The 23,041-nt window shown below is 26.3% G+C and overlaps 4 protein-coding genes and 1 pseudogene across 4 annotated transcripts in view; 4 read left to right on the top strand and 1 right to left on the bottom strand.

The window, feature by feature from the left end:
- Positions 1-100: 100 nt before the first annotated feature.
- LOC108746372 lies at positions 101-2,657 on the top strand. The gene is made up of 5 exons (XM_018483103.1): positions 101-475; positions 1,209-1,377; positions 1,786-2,078; positions 2,214-2,357; positions 2,640-2,657. The coding sequence occupies exons 1-5, from the start codon at positions 101-103 to the stop codon at positions 2,655-2,657; spliced, it is 999 nt and encodes a 332-aa protein (XP_018338605.1).
- Positions 2,658-3,562: 905 nt separating this feature from the next.
- LOC108746401 lies at positions 3,563-5,355 on the top strand. Its single transcript, XM_018483140.1, has 2 exons — positions 3,563-4,170; positions 5,187-5,355. The coding sequence occupies exons 1-2, from the start codon at positions 3,563-3,565 to the stop codon at positions 5,353-5,355; spliced, it is 777 nt and encodes a 258-aa protein (XP_018338642.1).
- Positions 5,356-11,114: 5,759 nt separating this feature from the next.
- LOC108746370 lies at positions 11,115-19,074 on the top strand. Its single transcript, XM_018483102.1, has 6 exons — positions 11,115-11,474; positions 12,500-12,715; positions 12,818-13,936; positions 15,154-15,237; positions 17,319-17,974; positions 18,812-19,074. The coding sequence occupies exons 1-6, from the start codon at positions 11,115-11,117 to the stop codon at positions 18,987-18,989; spliced, it is 2,613 nt and encodes an 870-aa protein (XP_018338604.1). The 3' UTR covers positions 18,990-19,074.
- Positions 19,075-19,210: 136 nt separating this feature from the next.
- On the bottom strand, positions 19,211-21,329 carry LOC108746369 (annotated as a pseudogene).
- A 1,301-nt stretch (positions 21,330-22,630) lies between these two features.
- LOC108746390 overlaps positions 22,631-23,041 on the top strand; it is a 6,108-nt gene continuing 5,697 nt past the window's right edge. Inside the window, exon 1 of the mRNA XM_018483129.1 lies at positions 22,631-22,661. The gene's annotated coding sequence lies outside the window, so the exon portion shown is untranslated. The remainder of the gene's footprint in view (positions 22,662-23,041) is intronic.

Genomic DNA, 23,041 nt, shown 5'->3' with positions numbered 1-23,041 from the left:
ACATATGTAATATTATTATATATAGATTATTTATATATTTTATTACATTTAAGATCTTGATTTTTACTTTTTAAATCATTTTCTCAGGTTTTTGGTCAAGATGGATCAAAATTTTTATCTTAACCTGCAGACTATTGAGGACATAAGAATTCTCTTATCACCGCTACAACAACAACATGGCCAATTGAAATATCTCTCGTGTCAAACTACGAATGAGAACTCTCGTTCCATCGATGAAGTATCAAAAATAATTATGTACTATCTGAAGGACCAACTAGGGATGTATAATATTAAAATATTTATTGCAGACAATAATTTCAACACAAAACATAACTTTTTGCCAAAGTTTATAACGTGTTACAAATATTTACTATTGAATACGAATTTTTCCTCACAATATCTTCTCAAAAAAGACATGAGATTTGGCCACGTAGTCGGTTTATGGCCCACTCTATCACCTTGTCTCTTCGTACAGGTGATTTAACAATAACAATCATATATTATCATACACAGTATGAGAGTAAGAGAATACTCGAAGTATTATATTAATTTCCTTGCCTTTTTTATATCTGTGACATATCATGTAACAATAATAAAATAACGAAAGACAGATCTCTTTCATTTTACTAATTAAATTCATATAGTTTTAGAGATAATAATAATGTGGTTTTTTGTTTTTCTTGAATAATCTTTATTTATAAGTATTAATGCAAAAGATTAACGCCACAATAAAAAAACTTCTATAGCGTTAAGAGAAAAATATTATCAACTAATAAAAAAGTAAAACAGTTATCATTTAATTATTTTATATACATATATGTGTGCGTATATATATATATAGTGATTAATGTGTACATACGCGTGTATAGTAAAGTTATATTCTTTACCCAGAGAAAAATTTTTTCGATTAAAAAAAAGTTTGTTTGAGTCAAAGAAATTTGTGCATTACTATATGATTAAAAAAAGTTCCTTTGATTTGAATGTCATTTCTTGAGAACAAATCAATTTTTCTTTGATTTGAATGTCATTTTTTTAAATCAAGTAAATTTTTATTTTTCTTAAATATTATATTATTTTCACTTCAACTTTTTTAAAAAAAATCAACGAAACCGATTTCTTTAATTTAAATATAACTTTTCTCTAGGTGTTAAATAAATATTTTATATTATCTATTTTTAACATAGTGTTTAATTATATAATATTTATAGATATTATGGTACTCGCGATGCGAGGATTTGCTGATTGAATCGATCGTGCACATACCATTGGATTTATGCGTGGAGATCTTACAAATAACGATTGAACATATAAATGAATTGACACTGTTACGAGCCAGACGCCTTATTCTCCTTCTAATCTACAAAATATACTATAAATGTCTGTGGTTGCATTTAGGCACTATATCAATAGAAAATATAATGAAATGCGTACAACAATTAATAACGTATTTTGAAATATTGTTAAATTTGCTTGTCCCTAAATTTATCACTTTTCATAATTTATCTATTGAAAACAAATACAACAAACAAGTACAACACGGCATTTTAATAAAGAATATACTTCAGTGTATCAAGAAATGCACAAGTAGCAAAATTAAAAATTACTTGGAAAACTATGATCGAGCAATGCTGTTCAGACTCACATACGGCAATTTCAATGAACATATGAATTATTATCACACACTTTCTTCAAACGACGTAAAATCCATTATAATAATATTAGATCAGAAATTGATCACTCTACTCTTGAACCAAATCAAGTATGTTGATTCTTTCGAGTGTACAGTCTGGAGAAACATCGTTGATGATGAGAACACTATGATCTCCCTACATCGTGCTATCATCATTGAATGTCACTATCTTAACGAATTTATAAAACAGAATAATTTTTTGATGAAAAATGAACAATTATTCCTTTGCCTGAAGCAACTTATAGGGTCAATGAAATCCGAGGAATCTATTTTAACTCTTCAAGAACTTTGTTATGACATCGCCAAGGGCAAGTTGCATGGTATAAAGGAACTAATTAAACGCTATAAAGAGTGGGACCTGTATACATTAGATTTTATAAGACAGAGAGTAAAATTTTTGGATCTTAATGATTTTTGTATTATACTCGAATATCTCTATTATAAATTTGCATATTTGCATACTAAAACAGAAAAATACCGGGTATACATATCGGTATTGAAAATATTGATCCATCTAAAAGAGCACGATTTGCACAGAATCATATTACAATACATGAAGCGACATTTTGACGACAATTGCCTAGAATATCTGTATAATGAAAAGTCCTTTGACACATTCTTACGACAAAATTTAGTTGTTGAAGAATTCAATAATTCGCGATCAATGGTGAATACTAATTCTCAGAGATGCCGTGCCCTCTTGATCTTTATTCTATTAAACCCAAAAGATGTATTAAGCAAGTTAATGTTGTATGAAATGAATGTTGAATCATTCGATAGCATTTTATTTCAAAACAACATATTTGCATTTTTTATTCATGACTATTGCAACTTACAAAAAGACCAATTAAACGTGCTGATGTACATTCTGAAAAATATAGTTTTACAGCAACACACGGCATGGCATACAAATTTCAGGACATTTATAAATAAATTATTGGATTATCAGGTATACATATTGTTGTAAATGTCACATTTAATGTTTGGATTCTATAATTTTTTAAATTATATTTCAGTCGTAATAATATTTATAAAATCTACAATATTTTTAATTATTTATATTATTACAAAAGAAGACTACTTAAAACAGATCATTTAAATATTTCATAAAAAATACATTTTTTGAAAGAATTAATTAAACAAAATATTTTGGTATTAAAAAAAATCTAAAATATTTTTGTATATGTTATATTTTTCTCTTATAAAATTACGGAAAATTACACGAGGAATTTTTTCTGTAACTTTATTTATTCATATTCATTATTTTTAAGACACAAATCTTTTAATATTAAAACAGACATTTAATTTAACATTTTATATATGTATACATTTAGTAACCAAGAATGTATTATTTTTCTTAAGTATTATTTAAATATAATTTTGATCAATTGTACTGTTAGACGCTGATTAAAACATACGTGTTATAATAGTAATTTGCATTCTTTTTTACAAATTATCATTTTATTAAAATTTTTTTTAAATATTTTATTCCTAAATTTTTTACAGATGGTGACTGTAGATGATGTAATACACGAACTTTATATCCCTTATCTGAGAAGTAGCCATTTTAAAGAGATCAACATACGTATTATATTATTACATATACAAAGCATCGTGACAAGAAAGCTCTATACATATAGAACTAATTTCACACACTTAATAATAATATTAATTAAGAAGACATCACTGTTAAGGAAATTTAATGCAATTTTTTCAAAATTCGCATTATATAAACTTGGGATAAAACTTGTAAATAATATAATCACTGATCTATTATACTCATCGACTCCACTGCCAAATATAGATCACAATGCAATACGCTTAAGTAGCTATCACGTAGAACCACTCGATATCAAAAAAACGCGACCTACGATGAATATAATGAACATAATAGAGGAATACGAGAGACGTTGCCTCTTTATTCATCAACGACTGCGCACAGATCCACGATGCCATCCTAAGTTGCGCAGTTTTGTGCAATCTTTCAAACTTAATCGAGAGGCTTTTATACGTCACATAATGTTGCATTGCTACGAGAAGGAGTACATAGTACTTGCAAACGAATTGACATTCGTATTCTGGTATAAATTTGGTTGGGCCGACGAGATGATGGCATACGAAAACATAATACGTATCACTGCCGATGTATCGCAAGTCGCTTTGATGTATTTAGACACATTTCCTAAGCACACTTTTATAATGCTGCTATATGCAATTGTAAAGTTTTCTAAAAGTGTTTTAAAGAACATGACAGGCGACAAACACAAAACGATTTGCTATAACCTGCTGAGGACTCTGTCTTCTATAAATACTATTGTCAGTGAAACGTACTATGGAAAAATGTACGATCTTTGGCTTAAGCGTATTCAAAATATAGACCCACATTTGGAAGCAGAAATATATTTTGATGAGATTCACAAATGGATGTACAGCATTTTTGAATACGATTTTGAGACAATGCCTCTTGTACATAAAAAATGGTATGTATGTTTTCTTTCGAATTTAATTGTTAATTACAAGAATTTTTTTCCTCTTTTGTATTCTTTTATTTTATTTGAATTCCACTTTCACATCATTGTTCTTCTTCGGTAAAAAGAATTGATGTAGCGACATTTTAATACTTGTGTATTATCAAAAGTATACTTAGACATTAAAGTAATACGTTTTTGAGTAATTCTCTATAATTTTTGTGTTTGAGTTCGCAAAAAACTATAAAAATCATTTCTTACATCATATGACATCACTTTTTATGTTTTTAATATACAATTTGCCAGAAGAAAAACACCCAACTTTAATAAAATTTTATAAAAACGTTGAGAGAATATTATATTATATGCGAAACGTTATTATATTATTTAAAAAAATATAATAAAGTTTAATTTCTAAGTTTAAAAAGAAAATTAAAAGTGTTTTTAATATTATAATGGAATCGATTACTGTATAGTATGTACTATATTAATTATATATATAACTTAACATTAAATATACAATTATTTATATTATAACAACCTATATAAAATATTCGGTAGAAGGAGAGAAACAAAAATATTTCTACATTTTTATTTAAAATATAATATTATATATATAAATAAAAATATTATAGAAATATAACATATTAGGATGTTATAAACTTAAAAAGATATAATTTTAATAAACAATTTTTTATAGAATAGCTGTATATAAATATACAGAGTATTCTCACATATAAGTGACTATTCTTTTTTAAAAAACTAATAGAGACCTAATAAATATAATATCAAATTAAACATAATTTAACTAAACATTATTATGAGTATACTTAGATTTTCTGTTGTGGCCTTGCGATGTAGTTAACTTCTGACTCTTACATATTAATCAGATGACAACATGTTAATACATCTATCATATTATATTTATTAGATGTAATCTCTGTTTACGAAAGAAAAAAGAGTCGCCACTTATATGGAAATCTGTATATGATTGCATACTAAATATATCTATGTATGTCTTCTTTCAGTACTTGTAATGAAAATTTCTACTGTAAATATCACGCTTTATTAATTAAAAAAGAAATTACAGAAAAGTACAATGCATATATATTCGTATGCGAATGCATCAAGTTACACAGTAATACAAATGTTCAATATTCCGAGCGATTACTGCAAAATTTATGCCTGGAAGAGTAGGTTAGTTATTCTTTCGTTATACGATTATGTTTGTTAAAGCATGGAAAAAATATTTGCATGTCTCTTCTACAGAGTAGAATTTTATTATTTTTTAACAATGTCCTAATATCGGAATACGTATCTTAGTATTCTTTTTTTGTATTATTGATACATTTTATAAAACATTTTGTTTATAACGATATTTTCTGTTTTTGTACGAAATCGAGAAAGAATAAATATGCATTGAGTGTTGCACAAATACTTCTTTTTGGTCATTAATAATATCAATTGTCAATTTTCTAACTATCTTCTATATTGATCATTTCGTATTTTTAATTAGTTATTCGCAAAATTACGTGTTATTGATCGTTTTAAAAATTTCCTAAAAATTTTTTTAGTAACAAAGTAGATAAGAATATAAAAATAAATTTTTTTCTATGTAATAATATACAGAAACTATTTTTTTTTTAATATCTTTTTCCGAAAGGATCCCGCATCCGATTTACATGAAAAAAGAACATTTTTAGTCAATTTATTGCTTGAATTTGTGATATACAATACAGTTCTTGCATCACTAATTAAAAATCTTAATGGTAAAATGCTTTTATGACTAGTTTTTAAGTTAGAAGCATTTGAAAGTCTCTTTTTAGAAAATTTCGTTTATACTTTTATCTACACGAGTTTGATATATTTTATATATATGTATTTTATATATACATATATATTTTTTATATATATTTTATATATACTCGAGCACACAAGTATAAACTCGTGTAAACAAACGGGTCTTATAAAAGAGACTTCAAATGATTTTTTTCTTAGAAATTAAACATGCAAGTGTATGGCCCATTTAGATTTCTGATCAGGGATGCAAGAATTATAATATAATATGTCACATCAGATTCAAGCAAATTAACTAAAATAATTTTTTTATATAAATCATGCGGAGTCCTTTTCAAGACATTCGATCACCTGATATGTGAACCTGATACTTGATTTTAAGAAAAAAATTTTTTTTAATATGCATTAAATTAAGGTTTGTACCATTATTTATACTTTATAAAAAGGGGTTTAAAAATATAAAGAGTCGAAAAAATGCCATATTGAGATATTTTAAATTCGCGGATGCTATTTTATAATCATTTGTACCCGATTGTACACAATTGATTTTATTTATACCCTTAAAGGAGTAAGTATACTGAAATTTAAAAAAAATGGGATGAGAATCAACTTTGTCATTTTCGAAAATATTTTAATTTCGATAAAATCACTCTTGTGGATTTAAAATATTTCAAAGTGTTAGCATTTTTTTCGACCCTTTATATTTTTGAACTCTTCTTTTTACTGACGAAAAGGAAGGTGATACAAACGGATACGAACCTAGTTTAATTTAATACGTATTAAACAAATTTTTTTTTTAAAGTCGAGTGGCAGGTTCACATAAATCATTTGATCGACTTCGCGAGATCTCTCTGTAATTATTTTTCTAATTAAATTTAGTTATAGTATATATACTTATCCTAAAATATCGAAATAGTATCGAAGTAGTAGTATGAATCTAGTACTGTATAAGAAATGAAGAAAATATTCGGAAGAATTTTTCTCTCCAATTTAATGAATAGTATTGTAACTATATTTGTGCAATGTAATAACATTGAGCATCTTTATTTACAATTTTCTAAAGGTATTTGCAACAAACGTTATAACATCAATGCATATAATTTTGTGTCTATTCAGTGTTTTATATTTATTCCACATTTTTGTATTGTTTAAAAATATATAATTTATCTACAAAAAGAACATTATTGTGCAAATAATTCTCCTAAAAACTGACATTTGGATACAGTTGTAATACTTTTCATTGCTCTTTTGCCGTTACATTAGTTTTTATTTATTAATCTTAAATAATAGGGTATCTTTAAAGTCTATTCCTACCCCTTTTTACATTTCGGTACAATTTAAAATTATAAAAAACCGCGAAATACGTGTTTGATCATTTCAAGGAGTTACTTATATAATGCAGTTCTTCGAAATGATCAAACACATAAATCGCGGCTTTTCATAAATTCTAACCGTTTCCAAAATGTAGAAGATAATAGATTTTATAGACATACTATATTAATAATTGTATATTAATAATTATTTATTGATATATTAGTAATAATTTTACACTTTTCGAGGTATAACAGATGTGTAAAATAAGAAGAAGCAATGAAAAATTGTTCAATTACGCAAATTAAATACAATACATTATAGTCAACATTCGATGATTTTCCACTACCGCAGAGATACTGCATGCAAATTTGACTTTCACTTTGCGTACTTAACAAATATGTACGTATAAATATTTGTAAAAAATATGTATGTATATATATGTGACATGTATTATTAAACTGATGATTGTGATTAATAAAATATACATACTTACAAGAGATTAAAAACAAAATACAAAAAATTTTATTTTAAACATGATAGGCAAACATTAATTTCCTCAAACCTTTTTTCTTAATTATATGTTTAAATTTTATCATCATGTAATTCGAATTATGATATTAATTCCCTAATTAATTTTTAAATAAAAATTTTATATTTTTATAACGGAGATATTATGATGTAAATTAAAAGTAATAACTAAAAATGATTTTTTATCAAAAATAATTTTAATTTTAATACTAATATTAATTTTTTTGTTTGAAAAATTGTGAAAATTAGGCTTCATGAAAAAAAATAGATTGAGTTCCTTTTAAATATTAAATGTAGAAGGAAATCTCCACATTACAATAATAATAAGAATATCATAAAAAAGACAATTAATATAATTGTAAGGAGTAAATTATTCTTATAATTTAACAAAAAAATCTTTCTAGAGAATCTATCATAGATCGTCCAATATATTTGTTTATTATAAAGATAGCATTTCAGATTCGATAACCTGCGAATGACTTTCTTTTTGGATTGAGGAGGAATTAGATTAATTGTTTGTTGAGAATAACTCTGAAGAGAGTCGAGTTTGATATTATCTTGTATTAAAGCAATAATAATTTTAGTAATAGACAGTAACTTTACATTTTTTAAATAAATATAAAACTGGAATTTTTTAAATGAATCAGTATCTCGAGCTCTCAAAAAGCATGCTGTCTCTCTCTCTTTTTAGCTCCTCTATATTTATCAATTTTAGATCCATTTTTCGTTGCACTATTCCATACTTTTTATATAGAATGTAACGAATACTTCAGAAAACAAAAAAAGAATGATAGATACATATATGCCATAATAATAAATATAAGAATGTAAGTGACATAATACACTTATACAATATACAATTATAATCTATACATTATATGTTATATGTATAATGTAAAATACATTTATGTTTCTATTCAATTATGTAACCTTATATATCATCAGGAGATATACAAAAGTGACAATTTAACAAAATCTAGAAATTATATTTATTTCCACACATATATATATGATTAAAAAATGTCATATTTAATTAAAGTGGTGTCTAATAATATTTCTTGTGAATAATATTCTTTATTTTATACAATTTCTAGTTCAAGCAAACTGTAGACCGATAATTAATCGGTCTTAAAACACAGTTCTAAGCCAAAGCTGGAGCAGTAATATCACAAATTAAATTGATAAACAATTTAACATTATTGCTGCAAATAATTTGATGCTATCTTAAAAATTGAATAATTTATTGCAATAAATATTACTTCAACTCAGATCTCCTTACTATTCCAACTTCGGTTTAAAACTGTGATTCAAGACCTACAAATAATTGACGCATAATTTGCTCAAATTGAAAATTATATAAATTTACACGAAAAATTATTAGGCACGAAGAGAATTGCCGAAATAGCATTTTTCACTGGTGTGTGTTTAATCCCATCGGTCGATTTTCAATTAATATTTCGTTCAATTAATATTACGTTCTCATATATGTAATATTTATCACAGAGAATAAATAAAAGATTTATTACTGCTATCAAGTATGTTTAAATTATTGCGAGAAGAAGTAAAATATATTTCAAGGTTCAGCTATTATGGTTAGCTGACTGATTCGACATTGGTCGCGTTCAGCAGACTCAATTATTGCAGAGCGGATCCGTGAGCGCTCGCTGCTATTGGTGTATTCTTTTAGATCCAATAGCAACGAGCGCTCACGAATCCGCAAAAGTTGAATCAGCTGAACGCGACCAACAATGCCCATTTTTAACAATACAGTTAAATTTTAATCTCGGTTCAACTAACTCTTCATCTTTTTCTAGTTCCAAGAATTAGAAAAAGATAAAGACTAAATCGAATCAAGATTAAAGTTAATGTACATTGAAACAAATCGCTCTCAAAGTCAATTGTATGTCAATCACACGTGTTTTCAAATACTATACACAGTTGCTAGCTCGAGACTGGCATCAATATCATCGAATCGGGTAAATTTGAACGTCTGTAACAAAAATTTTAAAAATTGATGTATATCTAGTCTTATAGAATACTCAACGACTATCGCTGCAAATAGTTTATCCAAACTTAATTAACGATACGAATTCCGACGAATGCTTGTGATATTTCAATCGTTATTATAATTGCTATTGTAAGTATATATGAACGTATATCATAGCTTCGTTCGAACAGCAATAAAAATCGTTACTCCGAACGTGATATTGATGATTTCTACGTTTTAATCAGACAAATAACATAAAGAATTCGGCAATTATTGATTTGTAGACATCTTTCGATGATAAAAAAAATGTCGAGGAAGATATATGAAGAAAACAATGTTTATCTGTGATTCGTAGAAATAAATTTTGAATAAGAAAGGTTCCTTAAATAAGAAGTCTTGGTAAGAACCAAAATATATTTTCATGCTTTATAATCTTATATTTATGTTTATAAGTTGTATTATGCAAATGCTATTATTACATAGTTTTATTTAATTTTATTTAAATATTCTTGAGAAAAAACATGTTTTAGTTTCTTTGTTCTGATAATTATCTTAACAATTTACAGTTAATATAGAAATTATGTATTTGTAATGGAAAGCAAAAATGCTATTGTATTTTAATGTAGAAAATCAGAAATTGAAAGGTATTATATACCTGCATCTATCTTCTTCCTCTCTTCTATAAGAGTTGATTAGCTAAACGTGGAAGAAAAAGATGATAAAAGACATGTAGAGAGAAACTCTAACATAATTTTATTTATTTCAAGCAAAACATTTTTACTGTGTATTAATACAAAAGTTGTTTTTTAATTGTTTTAAATAAGGAGAAAATATATAATTATATTTTTAATTTTACTTAAAATTTCATCTTTAATTTTTTAAATAATTATTTTAATAAAATTTACAAAAATACAATACCATATTATAAAATGGAGCAAAAAAATTACACTTCTAATATTATCACATTTGTATCTTCATATATTAAATTTTAAATAATATATGTATATTTTGAGAAATAGGTTACTTTAATATAATGAATAACAAAACTAAAATAAAATTATTTCATTTTAGTTATGTTATTCATTCTTTACTATACATACATTCTTTATTATACATATTTATAAATGTATATGTATAATATTTAATATTTTATGTAGGTACATATATATTATGTATAATATATACATATATGTATATACATAATAGGTATGTACTACATACATATATAGTATTGTTTATTAAATATTCTATTACATTTAAGATTATTTAATAAAGAGTCTCTTTATCTCTCTCTCTTTTTTAAATCAAATTTCTCAGGTTTTTGTTCAAAATGGATAAAATTATTTTTGATCAGACTACTGTAGAGGAAATGACAGCTATATTAACAGTGTTACAGCAACAATATGGCGAATTAAAATTTTTCTCGTCTCAAGCTTTGCAGGAAAACTCATGTTTTATCATTGACGAAATATTAAGAATAATTACTTCCTTTTTGAGAAACCAAATTGGAATGTATGATATTAAGATATTCAGCCAAAGAAAATCTAATTATTTGCCAACCTTCGCCAAATGTTATAATTATTTGTTATTGAATACGAATTTTACCTCACAGTCTCTTCTTAAACACGACTTGCTATTTGGCCACGCAGTCGGCATCTGGCCTACTCTATCACCTTATCTGTTCATACAGGTGATTCATCAATAACAATCATATCTTATAATAAGCATTATTAATAATTAATAAATAACATTAAATTTCTGGTTACGTTATAAACGTATTGAACAGTAAACATTTTTAAAAACTATTTTGAATTTTTTCTTTTTATTAAATTAATACGTATTCGAAGGGATGTTAAGGAGCATTTATACTGGTTGTAACTGTATATACGCCGTATGCCGTAATCTGTAAGAATTGTCTAATCACAGTCAAGTATTTCTTTCTTATAGTCGAATGAGAGAGGAATACTCGACTGTGATTAGTCAATTCTTAATATAACATATGATTACGGCCAGTATAAATGCTCCCTTTAGTGTTGGTTTAATATCAGAATATAAGAAAGAGACTCGAAGTATTTTGATATTAGCTGTATTTTTAGTTTTTTTTCCTTTCATAATTGTGACAAAGCACATAAAATAACAATAACGAAAAAGATCTCTTCTATTTCATAATTTCACTTCATATAGTTTAAAAGTAATCAAATAATAAAGATTTTTCCTTGAACGTTAACTTAAATTAATTCATCTCTTCTGTACAATCTTTATTTAAATATTGACGTAAGGAATTAATATAACAATAGTGTAGTTAATATAATATATATAACAATATATAGTAATTCTATAGCAATAAGAGAAAAATATGATCGAATAATGAAGAAGTTAAGCATCTACATTTTTTTACTTTTTATACAGAATGAATCTTAATTTATATCAACATTTTATCATGAGAAATGAATATTTCCTTTACGCGTGATTTCTTACGCTCTTTCTATTGCAATCGATAATTTATTTATCCTGCATGATAAACCGTTTATACAATTATTAAGATTCACCCTGTATGTATACATACATATATGTTTATTCATATATCTATATATACGCATGAGATGCAAAATGTATACTTATACCATACACACACACGCACACGCACACGCACATATATATATGCTTTATAATATTATTTATTTTTAATATGTTTTATTTGTATAATATATACAGATAATATGGCACTCTAAATGCGAGGATTTGCTGATTGAATCGCTCATGCACATACCATTAGATCTATGCGTAGAGATCTTGGACATAACGTTTAAACACATATCCAAACTGATAGTCACACGAGCTAAACGATTTATTTTCCATTTAACTTACAAATTATATAATAAATGTCTATGGTTGCACTTAGGCACTATATCAGCAGAAAATGTGACAAAAAACTTTCAGAAATTATTAATGTATTTTGAAATATCGTTACATTTGATTATTAATTCCATTAAACATGTCACTTATACTTCTCATGATTTACTTATTGAGAAGTACGTACAACATGGTATTTTAGTGAAGAACATACTTTATTGTATCAAGATGTGCATGTATAGCAAAATTAAAAATTACTTAGAAAATTATAATTTAACAAGATTTTTCAAGCTTACATATGGTAACTACTACAATAATTATGCAAAGTATTATCAAACGTTTCCTGCCAGCAAGATAAAATCTATTATAGAAAGATTAGATCATAAATTGGCCACTGTACTTCTGAACCAAATCAGGCGCGTTGACTGTTTCGAATATAGAGTTTGGAAGTCTTTCTATGCTAATGAAATCACTGTAACCTCTCTACATCGTTCTATCATCATAGACTGTCACAATCTTAGAGAATTTATGAAACAGAATGATTTTTTGGTAAAAAACGAGCAAACATACCTTTGCCTGAAGCAACTTATAGATTCAAGAAAATCTGAAGAGTATATTTTAACGATTCAAGAACTCTGTCATAGTATCACTGAAGGCAAACTACATGGTATGAAGGAATTAATTATGCGCTATGAAGAGTGGGACCTGTGTACATTAGATTTTATCAGACAAAAGAGAAACTTATTAAGATTTAATGACTTCTACGTTATACTTGAATATCTTTATTATAAATTCGCATATTTACATACTAAAGCAAAAAAGTATCAAGTGTATGTATCGGTATTGAAAATATTGAATTATCTAAAAGAACAGGATTTGCACTTCGTTATATTAAAATATATGAAGCAACACTTTGATGACAATTGTCTAGAGGATCTATATAATGAAAAGTCCTTTGACGCATTTATATGGCGAAATTTATTTATTGAAAAATTCAATGACTCACAATCAATGAGGAATGCTATCGCTCAGAGATGTCGTTCTTTCTTAACTTTTATTCTGTTAAATCCAAAAGCAGTATTAAGCAAATTGATATTTTATGAGCTAGATAAAATTGAATCTTCTGACAGTATTTTGTTCCAACACAATATGATTGCATTTTTTTTACGAAACTATTACAGTCTGAAAAAGGGTCAATGTAACGTACTAACATATATTTTGAAACATATGATTTTAAAGCAAGGCATGGACTGGCATATAAATTACAAGACATTTATAACGAAAGTGTTGGATTATCAGGTGATATATAATATTGTAAATGAAAGCATTATGAGTTTAAATTTTTATTAAATTTACATTATATTAAATCAGATCACGTCATATCAGATGTTTGGATAAAATTCTATCAACTATTATGTTTTACGCGTAAAAAAAAGATTTTATAGTTATATGAAATTATATAAAATTATATAGGAAATATGTTCATATATCGATATATTTCATGTAATAATATATATAATTTTACATAATTATATATAAAGTAAAAATTTATATTAAAATATAAAATTCCGCGTTAATTTCTGTTTATATCATTAGAATTGGAATAATTTAAAACAAACCAGTTAAATACTATTGAGAAAATGATTTTTATAAAATAATTGATCAGACAAAGTTACACGATATTAAAAAATGTATGCAAAACGTTTTTACATACATTATATTTTCTTTCTAAAATTATGGAACATTTGTATGAACAATTATATGATTGAACAGAATTAAAAATCCTTTTACAAGTTTAAAGTAGACGCAAAATTATAGAAGATGATGTAGCGGACTTTATACTAAAATCGAAGAAAAATAAAGTTTTTAATTTTTTTCTATTTTATGTAGTATAAAATCTACTGCACCATCTCTCCTATAATTTTATGTCTACTTTAATCCTATATATTTATGTCCTATAATTTTCCTATAATTTTATGTCTACTTTAATCTTGTACAAAGATTTTTAATTCTATTCAATCAATTTGGAAATTTTTATAACTGTAATGTCGATAATTTCATTCCAGTAGCCCCCCTTATGAATAAAAAAATTTATTTTAAGAGACAAATTTTTTTAGATTAAAATATTTCTATTTTTCATTAAAATGTTAAATTATAAAGAATATATTAAATATCAGTGTATATTTAATATAATATTTTATATAGTATTTAATATATCGACGTTTTTATAAAAAATTATGTATATAAATTTTATATATTATACACTATTATTTTTAAATTATACAATAATCATTCAAGTTTAATTATATGTACGAGTAATCGAAATATACGGAATTAAATATTATATTCGTTAAACAATGAATTGTTTTTCTTTTGTATTATTCAAATGAGATTTCATACGAAAATATTGTTAACATAGATTGAAACACATACATTATATTGTATTCCATTTTTTTTTATTAATTTCATTTTGTTAAAAAATTTTTTTAAATATTTTATTGCTAAATTTTTCACAGATGATGACTGCAGATGATGTAATAAACGAACTTTATATTCCATATTTAATAAGTGATTATATTGAAGAGGTCAGCATGGATAATGTATTGTCACATATACTAAGCATTGTGCAAAAAATGCTCTTCACAAAGAATACTAAGTGTTTAGTGCTAATAATAATATTGCTCAGAAAAGCATCACTGTTAAGAAGACTTGATATTAATTTTTCAAAATTCCAAATAGCCAGATGGATAAAATTAATAGATAACATAGTGGATTGTATATATTTATCAAATGTATTGGAATTGACAGAATACGATATACTACACATATCAATTATGGTAAAGTTTTTCTCAGAATTTTTCATATAATTTTTCAGAATTTTTGTGTAAATTTTAGAAATTTACAAAATTTTTAAACTATCCCAGACAACAAAGCGTGTCTTAGCAAAATCGCACAAATCTGTGATTGTTTATGATGCCGGCAATTTACCATAGATTTGTCTTTGGCCATGTTCGTATATTACTGCCAGTTGATTATCAGTACTGAAAATCTATAGTTCCCGTTACATATATATATATATATATTGCATTGACAACTAGCAGTAATATACGAACACGGTCTTTAACGACAACGATTTTGGACGACATTGTAGCAACATGCTGGCAATATATGTACTGCCAGTAGTTTAACCGCAAGATATCTGCAACAATATTACATTGTCGACAATATGACAGCATTATGTGATTCTACATATATTATTATATGACAATATGACGGGGGGCAATAATACGAATCTTGATGATGATGAATTGTAAAATTGTCGGCAAGTTGCTACTCAAAATTATCATATCGTGAAAACATCAAGTTCCTAACAAATACGGACTCAATTATTGCAATTCTGATAGCAACACATAGTTAGCAATGCATACTCAGGAAGAAACATGCCAGCAACAAGACAGACACATCGCTATCTAGAATTTTATAAGTTTTTAGAAAATTTCTCATGTTTTCTAAGTATTGGGTTAAAGGAAAAGTTCTGCGGATTCTTTAATAGATAGCACTAGTGTTAGAAAATAAATATTATGTGTCATTCAACTGCCGCATATATTATATAATAGAATACTTTCTAGAAGTGTGAAGTAAATCTAATCTAGATAAATATGCAGTTTTTTAATTTATACCGATTTTATTGCTCTTTAAATATGTTGTAAACGAATGTTCTAATTTCCTACAAAAATTAAGTGAGAGATGGCCCTGTTTTAAAAGGTATAACAAATTAGAGTTTTACAAAATAAGGCTTGTATAGCTTATTAACTTTAATTTAGAATTTTCTACGCAAAGCGAGGTCGACCCCACATCCTTCCTTATCCAGCAAACACAAAGTTACATGTAACTTTGTATTTGTTGGGTACTTATGGGGTAAAACAAATTGTAATGGAGTCTATAATTGTACTGCTCCACAAAAATTTTTGATTTTCTTCTTGTCAACTTTTAGTCTTTAATAATTCATAATTTCTTAACAAATTATATATACCATTGACGATTGAAATTTTGTGAAGATTACTCAGAGTCAGGACCTTGACATCAAGATTAAGATCATCAAAACTGAATCTGTTGTTCTCAATATTTACCAAAATTATCCACAATTCATGAAATCTTAATTTATTATATCTCTTAAGCCAATGCCGTCTCCCACTTCATTTTTGTGAGGAATTTCTCACACTCTCTCCTACAACATATCTAAAAGACAATAAAATATGAAGTGTAAACTAACAGTTTAAACTGTACAGTCATCTACATTTTTTTAAGACTTTCATATATATATATATGTGTAAATTCTAAAATATTCTAAAATTTTCAAGATTTCTCATTTTCTATAATTTCTAAATAAAATTTTATAAAATCTGAAAAAGTTTAAGCTATTTTAAATGACTATAACAATCGAAACTGGATCCAGCTTCGACTATTACAAGCATTAGACTTATACTTGCGTATTTATATACGATCTTAATAAATCGTTTATTACTGTTTAAGATATTTTTTCAAAAATTATAGAATAAGAAATCTTAGAATATTTCAGATTTCACATACATATATGTAAAATTCTAAGAAGACTGTAAACTTAGATATTTCTAAAAAGTGTTCCAATTTGTATAAAAATTCTAACAAAAATTTTCACCAGGACCAGTTCCGTGTGGAGCCGCTTGATATAACGAAAGCATGGCGTCAAATGAATGCACTAAATATAATTCGGGAATACGAGAAACGTTATATTGTTGTATATCGACAACTGCGCGTAGATTCACGATGCCATCCCGAGTTGCGCAAGTATGTGCAATCTTTTAGCCTCGATCGAGAAGTTTTTATACGTCATATGATATTGCATTGCATCGGGGAGGAATATGCGACATTTATGTGCGACTTGATAGTCAAATTCTGGTATTACCTTGGTTGGACTGACGAAATGATGGCATACGAAAACATAATGCGCATCACCATCGATGTGTCGCAAATCGCTTTGACGTATATGGAAATGTTTCCTAAAGACACTTTTATAATGCTACTATTTGCAATCGTGCACTTGAGCAGGAACATCGCAAAAAATTTGCCACTCGACAAATATAAAGCAATCCGACGTATCCTGTTGAAAACTTTCTCCTCCATGAGTCATATGGCCAACAGAACGCAATATAGAGATTCGTACAACGATCTGCTCAAATATATTCAAGAAGTAGACCCATATATGAGCAGACAAAACTACTTCAAAACGATCTTCCATAAGATTATTACGTTCTTAGAAATATGCGAACCTTTAGAATCGTGTTTATATGAAAACTGGTAAGTAAAAAACATTTTTTTTTATTGAAACTTAATTATTTTTAATTATAAAAAATTTTCTTTGTCCCTTTCTTTTTTTCCATCCATTTCTTTATTCTTTTTGAATTCTATTTTTATTACGTTATTTGTTCTCAGCTCCAAAAAAGATAAGTGTAAAAACTTTCAATGCTTCTATATTTATTAAAAGAATACTTATGTATATACTTATGTATAAGTAATCAGAAAATAATACATTCTTAAATATTTTTCTGTAGTCTTTGTAACAGATTTAATCAGATTTGCAAAAAGCTGGTAATTATTTCTCTATAACTAAATGCTATTTTTATTTCCATCATTTCTTATTTTTTTAATTTTATTTTTAATTCATAATTTATGAATCAATGATAGCATTTTACAATTTTTATAAAACTATTATTAAATTATTAAATATACTATACATAAAACAACAAAATACCATTTAAAAAAATTGATATAATGTTATTGTATCGGTAATTTTACATGAAATATAATTTTACATAAATGTTATTTTATCGATAAATTTACATAAAAAATATGTTTTTTTTTTACTATATAATATTACAATTAATAATTAATAATCTAAAAATGCTGTGTATGTAGAAACAGAGAGAAGAAAAAAGAAAGCGAGAGAATATTATAAAAACATAAAAGTATTAGAATGTTATTATAGAACATAGAATCATATAATATATGAAATATCTCAAAAAGCAAGAGAAAATTTTATTTATTTTATTGAACTCTATTGTGTACATTTGTAAAAAATATCATATTATTATAATAGATATATACATATTATAAAATATATTATGTATATTTCAGCATTTGTGATCACAGTTCGAATTGCAAACATCATAATTTACTTATTAATGATAAAATTGAAAAGATGTACGATTCTTATTTATTCATCCGCGAATGCAACAAGTTATCCAACATCAAACATGCACACCGTTATTCTGATTACTTAGTGGACAAGATTGGACTTGATTTGTTAGAATAGATTGGCTTTGACAAAACGTGAAAACAAATTTTCATATTGTCTCTTTTGGAATAATTTCATAGAACAATACTGTTTTTTCAAAATATTATAATCAGAGTATATTTTATTTACTTCTGTATTATAGATATTTTTATAAAACACTTTTTTTCTTTTCATTAAATAACAAAAATTAAATGCGCAAGTACTTTTTTTATAAGTCTTCAATATTGTACAATGTCGATAGTTGTTTTTATAAACTTTTGTTTTTGTGTGTTAATTTTTCTTATTCAGAAAATTAATTATGTGTATTATTGAACAGAAAATCTCTTAGGTTTCTCTTTGATATAACTTAAATTTAGAATTGAGAGACTCTACTGGCTGCACTTTTCGATTTAATACATTACATGATGTACAATCAACGTCACATGTAATTACTTCATGTTGACGGTGGTTCGAATGGAGCTGAAACGTTTGATTGATATTTTATGTAAGATTTGAAATATACTATTGTGAAGATCAAATACACCACAACTTCTGCGCTATTATTGCTCTCAATCACCTGGAAATTTCTGATTGATGATTGTTTTATTATCTAGAAAACTCATTTTGTTAATTAAGTTGTTAATAATATATTTGTAAAACGAATTACGCATTTCTTTGTTTAGTATTTATATCCATCGATTATATCCTGTTTTTGTTTGTATTAATTTTGCAAAACAGGAACAAATCGAAATGAACAAAGACGACGTACGAGATCAATCTGCAGCCGAATATCCTTTATATAATCAAAAGATTCCAAGTAGAAATGATGTATCAAAGAAGCTACCATCATCTTCATTTGCATAGCATATCGTTGGCCTATAATTTAATATTTGTTGCAATTTATTTATATAAAAGAGCATAGCTTACCGAAACAATTACATAGTCCAGCACTAAATGGTATATATGAGTAAGGGTGACGATTTCGGATCCTCTCGGGCAAAAATCTATCCGGATCAAATACCTCTGGATTTGACCAAAAATTGGGATCTTTGTGGATTCCGTTAATATCAGGGTAGTGCCAGCAGGAACTAAATATGACTCTAAAAAGCATAAAGTTTATAAAATAAAATTTATAAATAATAATTAAAAATATTATAAGAAAATTTAAATTGAGTATTTATTTAATACAATGCAAAAATAAGTATCTACAAATTTTTTTAATGAAAAATGTAATAATTATTTTAATTTCTTGAATAATATTGTTTTTTTTAATATTCTATGGTGTTATATATTGTAACAGTTTTATATTTGGAATATTTGAAATATTTTATTTTGGATATATAAGCATTATTAAAAAAATATAAAAATGTTTGAATTTTTGAAATAGGAATCTTGCATTACTTAGTTTTTATATATCTACAGAACTACATCTAGCAATATTTTTAAAACATTATTTTGCTATCTAAGGTATATTGAATAATATATTTAAAAATAAAATAAATTTTAAAATAAGAGTTTGGTTTAATACGTACGTAATTTTACATCTTCTCCGCATATACGAGATATAAAAAATATGACACTATGCAAGTGCAACGCTTCTTTTATGCATCTTTCTAAATATAATAGTTGATGCAAAAATTTCATAGTTAATTTATTTTCATTCTCTTACATAGCAATGTCGACTTCATTTCTGACACGATTCTGTATCATTAATAATTAAAAATACATTTCTTATTTAAATGTATCTATATATGTATATAAATCAACTGCATACATATATGTGTGCGTGCGCGCGCGTGTATGTGTGTGTGTGTACATTTTTTTTATACTGTCGATATATAGGAAAGCGAATTGTGCGCGCACGCGTTTAAAAAGACAATTAAAATGTTTAATATTGATACAATTTTAATAAATAATTCCTGGAGTTAGTGAATTAATTAATTTCTTTGTCTAAGAGTGTCAGCTCACATTTGATGATAAATACTTGAATGTCCTTGTATTCAGCTAATAATGCCAAAATAAAGCATAAACTTGCCGCTGTAGTATTATAGCCCTACAACTATATTATAAACATTGGTATACCAAATATTATATTTAAAAAATCCATAATAATTATAATATTAGGGGTCTTATAATACCAAATGAAATGTGTACGTCAGTTAAGACTGCTCATCTTTACGCATGTGCACAAAATTTCCTAGAGCATACGAATTCTTGTCACCTCCCATCACTGATTCAGACTGGACGCAGCAAGCGTGAAACAGCAGAGCAGTAACCAACCAACAAAGCGATATTTTTTACGCCACTATAAATATCGCTTTGTTGATTGGTTGCTGCTCTGCTGCTCGATGCTTGCTGCGTCCAGTCTGAATTAGGCATAAGTGCGCATAAACACCTGAAAGCAACTGATTCGCTCTTATATTGACCAAATTAAAATGGCACTGATCGATTGGTATCATGATTTTCTATGCTTCACAGTGGAGATGCCCATTTTTAATGTATCATTTTTAATGTAGTTCAGTGAGGTCACGTGACCAGCCTCTTTGTGACTGGTTCTTAAGTATATAAAAAGATATTATGGCGATCTAACTTTAATTTGCACTGTTACAAACCACGTGCACCATTATTTCAGATTCTTTCGTTTTATGCAAAAACGCATTGAATAAGCCTATTTTCAAGTTCATTCTAAGTATATATATTACTTCTTCGAGTATATAAAAGTTACAAACATATGGTGTTCTGCGCATGCGTGGTTTTACAATGCACATATGCTACAAGTAATGTATACTATATGGTAACAGGAGTTAGCAGTCTAGTGTTATAATAAAAGTCTGTGGTAAGCACTCTGAAGATGTCGTTTCATAAGAAAAAAATTTACAGTGGGACGGAATAACGAGACCAATCATATTTATTTATAACGATAAACTTAAGATTATAACGATAATTATTGTTTGTATTTATTCATTATATTTAACATTGCTTATAAAAACTTTCATCGTCACGTTTCAGCTACTTTTACTAGTACCTGCATGTAAAATATTATTATTACATTTGTTTAATGAAAAATGAATTCTTGTTCTAACGAACATTTTTATCATTTTGTACATGATGTTGTGGCAAGTAAAAGCAGAAAACATTGCGATGAAAGTTTCTATAAGCAATGTTAAATATAATAAATAAATACAAACAACAATTTATCGTTATAAATAAATACGATTGATTAATACTTCAATGTTTTCGGTCATTCACACAATACATTCATCCCAATACATCAGTTTGAATTTGCTGCTATATGAACTAAATGGCGGACCTTTGCGATACTTTATATATCTAGTGATTTTAGCCAATCAGATGCAAGAGCTTACTGAACGCTCAGTGAGCAGTTGTAATACTGAATGCACTCGTGCGCAAGTCCATAAATCTAGGACTTTAGTCACTCCTGTCGACTCCTAATGGTGTCGCTACTGTTTGACATCCAGTATGAAGTGGTTAGTTGGCTACTGGCCGTATTTATATAGTCAAAGATCATCTTATTCATCTGGTTAATTTAGTAGATATGTACAACTTTTAAACAACAATAAAAATTAACAATATATAGACAAATCTGCATTTTACAAATATTTTGATCAAACAGCGATTCAATAATTATTGTTTATGACAATAAAAGGGACAAATTTCAAATAAGAAATATTCGTTAAATAAAAAGTCTCGGTAAGTCAAAATTTGTATGTGTATTTTGTATTATTAACACTTTTGAGGAAACTTAGCTTAGAATAATTACCCAATTTTTTATTGTAAAACAGTATTACATATAATTGTTACATTATCTAAACATTGCTACATTATTTAGTTTTCAATATTTAAACGTTCTGTTGAAGAAAAAAAATCTATTTTCATTTTGTAATGATTGTCTAGATTTTATTTTATTTTTATCATATTAATATTATATAAATCTTTAAATTTCTAAATTTTTTAAGTAACAAAATAATTTATTCAATATATGCATTCTTTTCATTTTATAATTAATTATTATACTTTTATAATTTAAATGTAATAAATTTTTTCTTTTTAATCTTTTTGTGATAAATAAT

Source organism: Trachymyrmex septentrionalis, unplaced genomic scaffold (genome assembly GCF_001594115.1).
Source record: "Trachymyrmex septentrionalis isolate Tsep2-gDNA-1 unplaced genomic scaffold, Tsep1.0 scaffold17, whole genome shotgun sequence".
Taxonomy (NCBI): domain Eukaryota; kingdom Metazoa; phylum Arthropoda; class Insecta; order Hymenoptera; family Formicidae; genus Trachymyrmex; species Trachymyrmex septentrionalis.
This window is presented reverse-complemented; position numbering and strand designations above follow the sequence as displayed.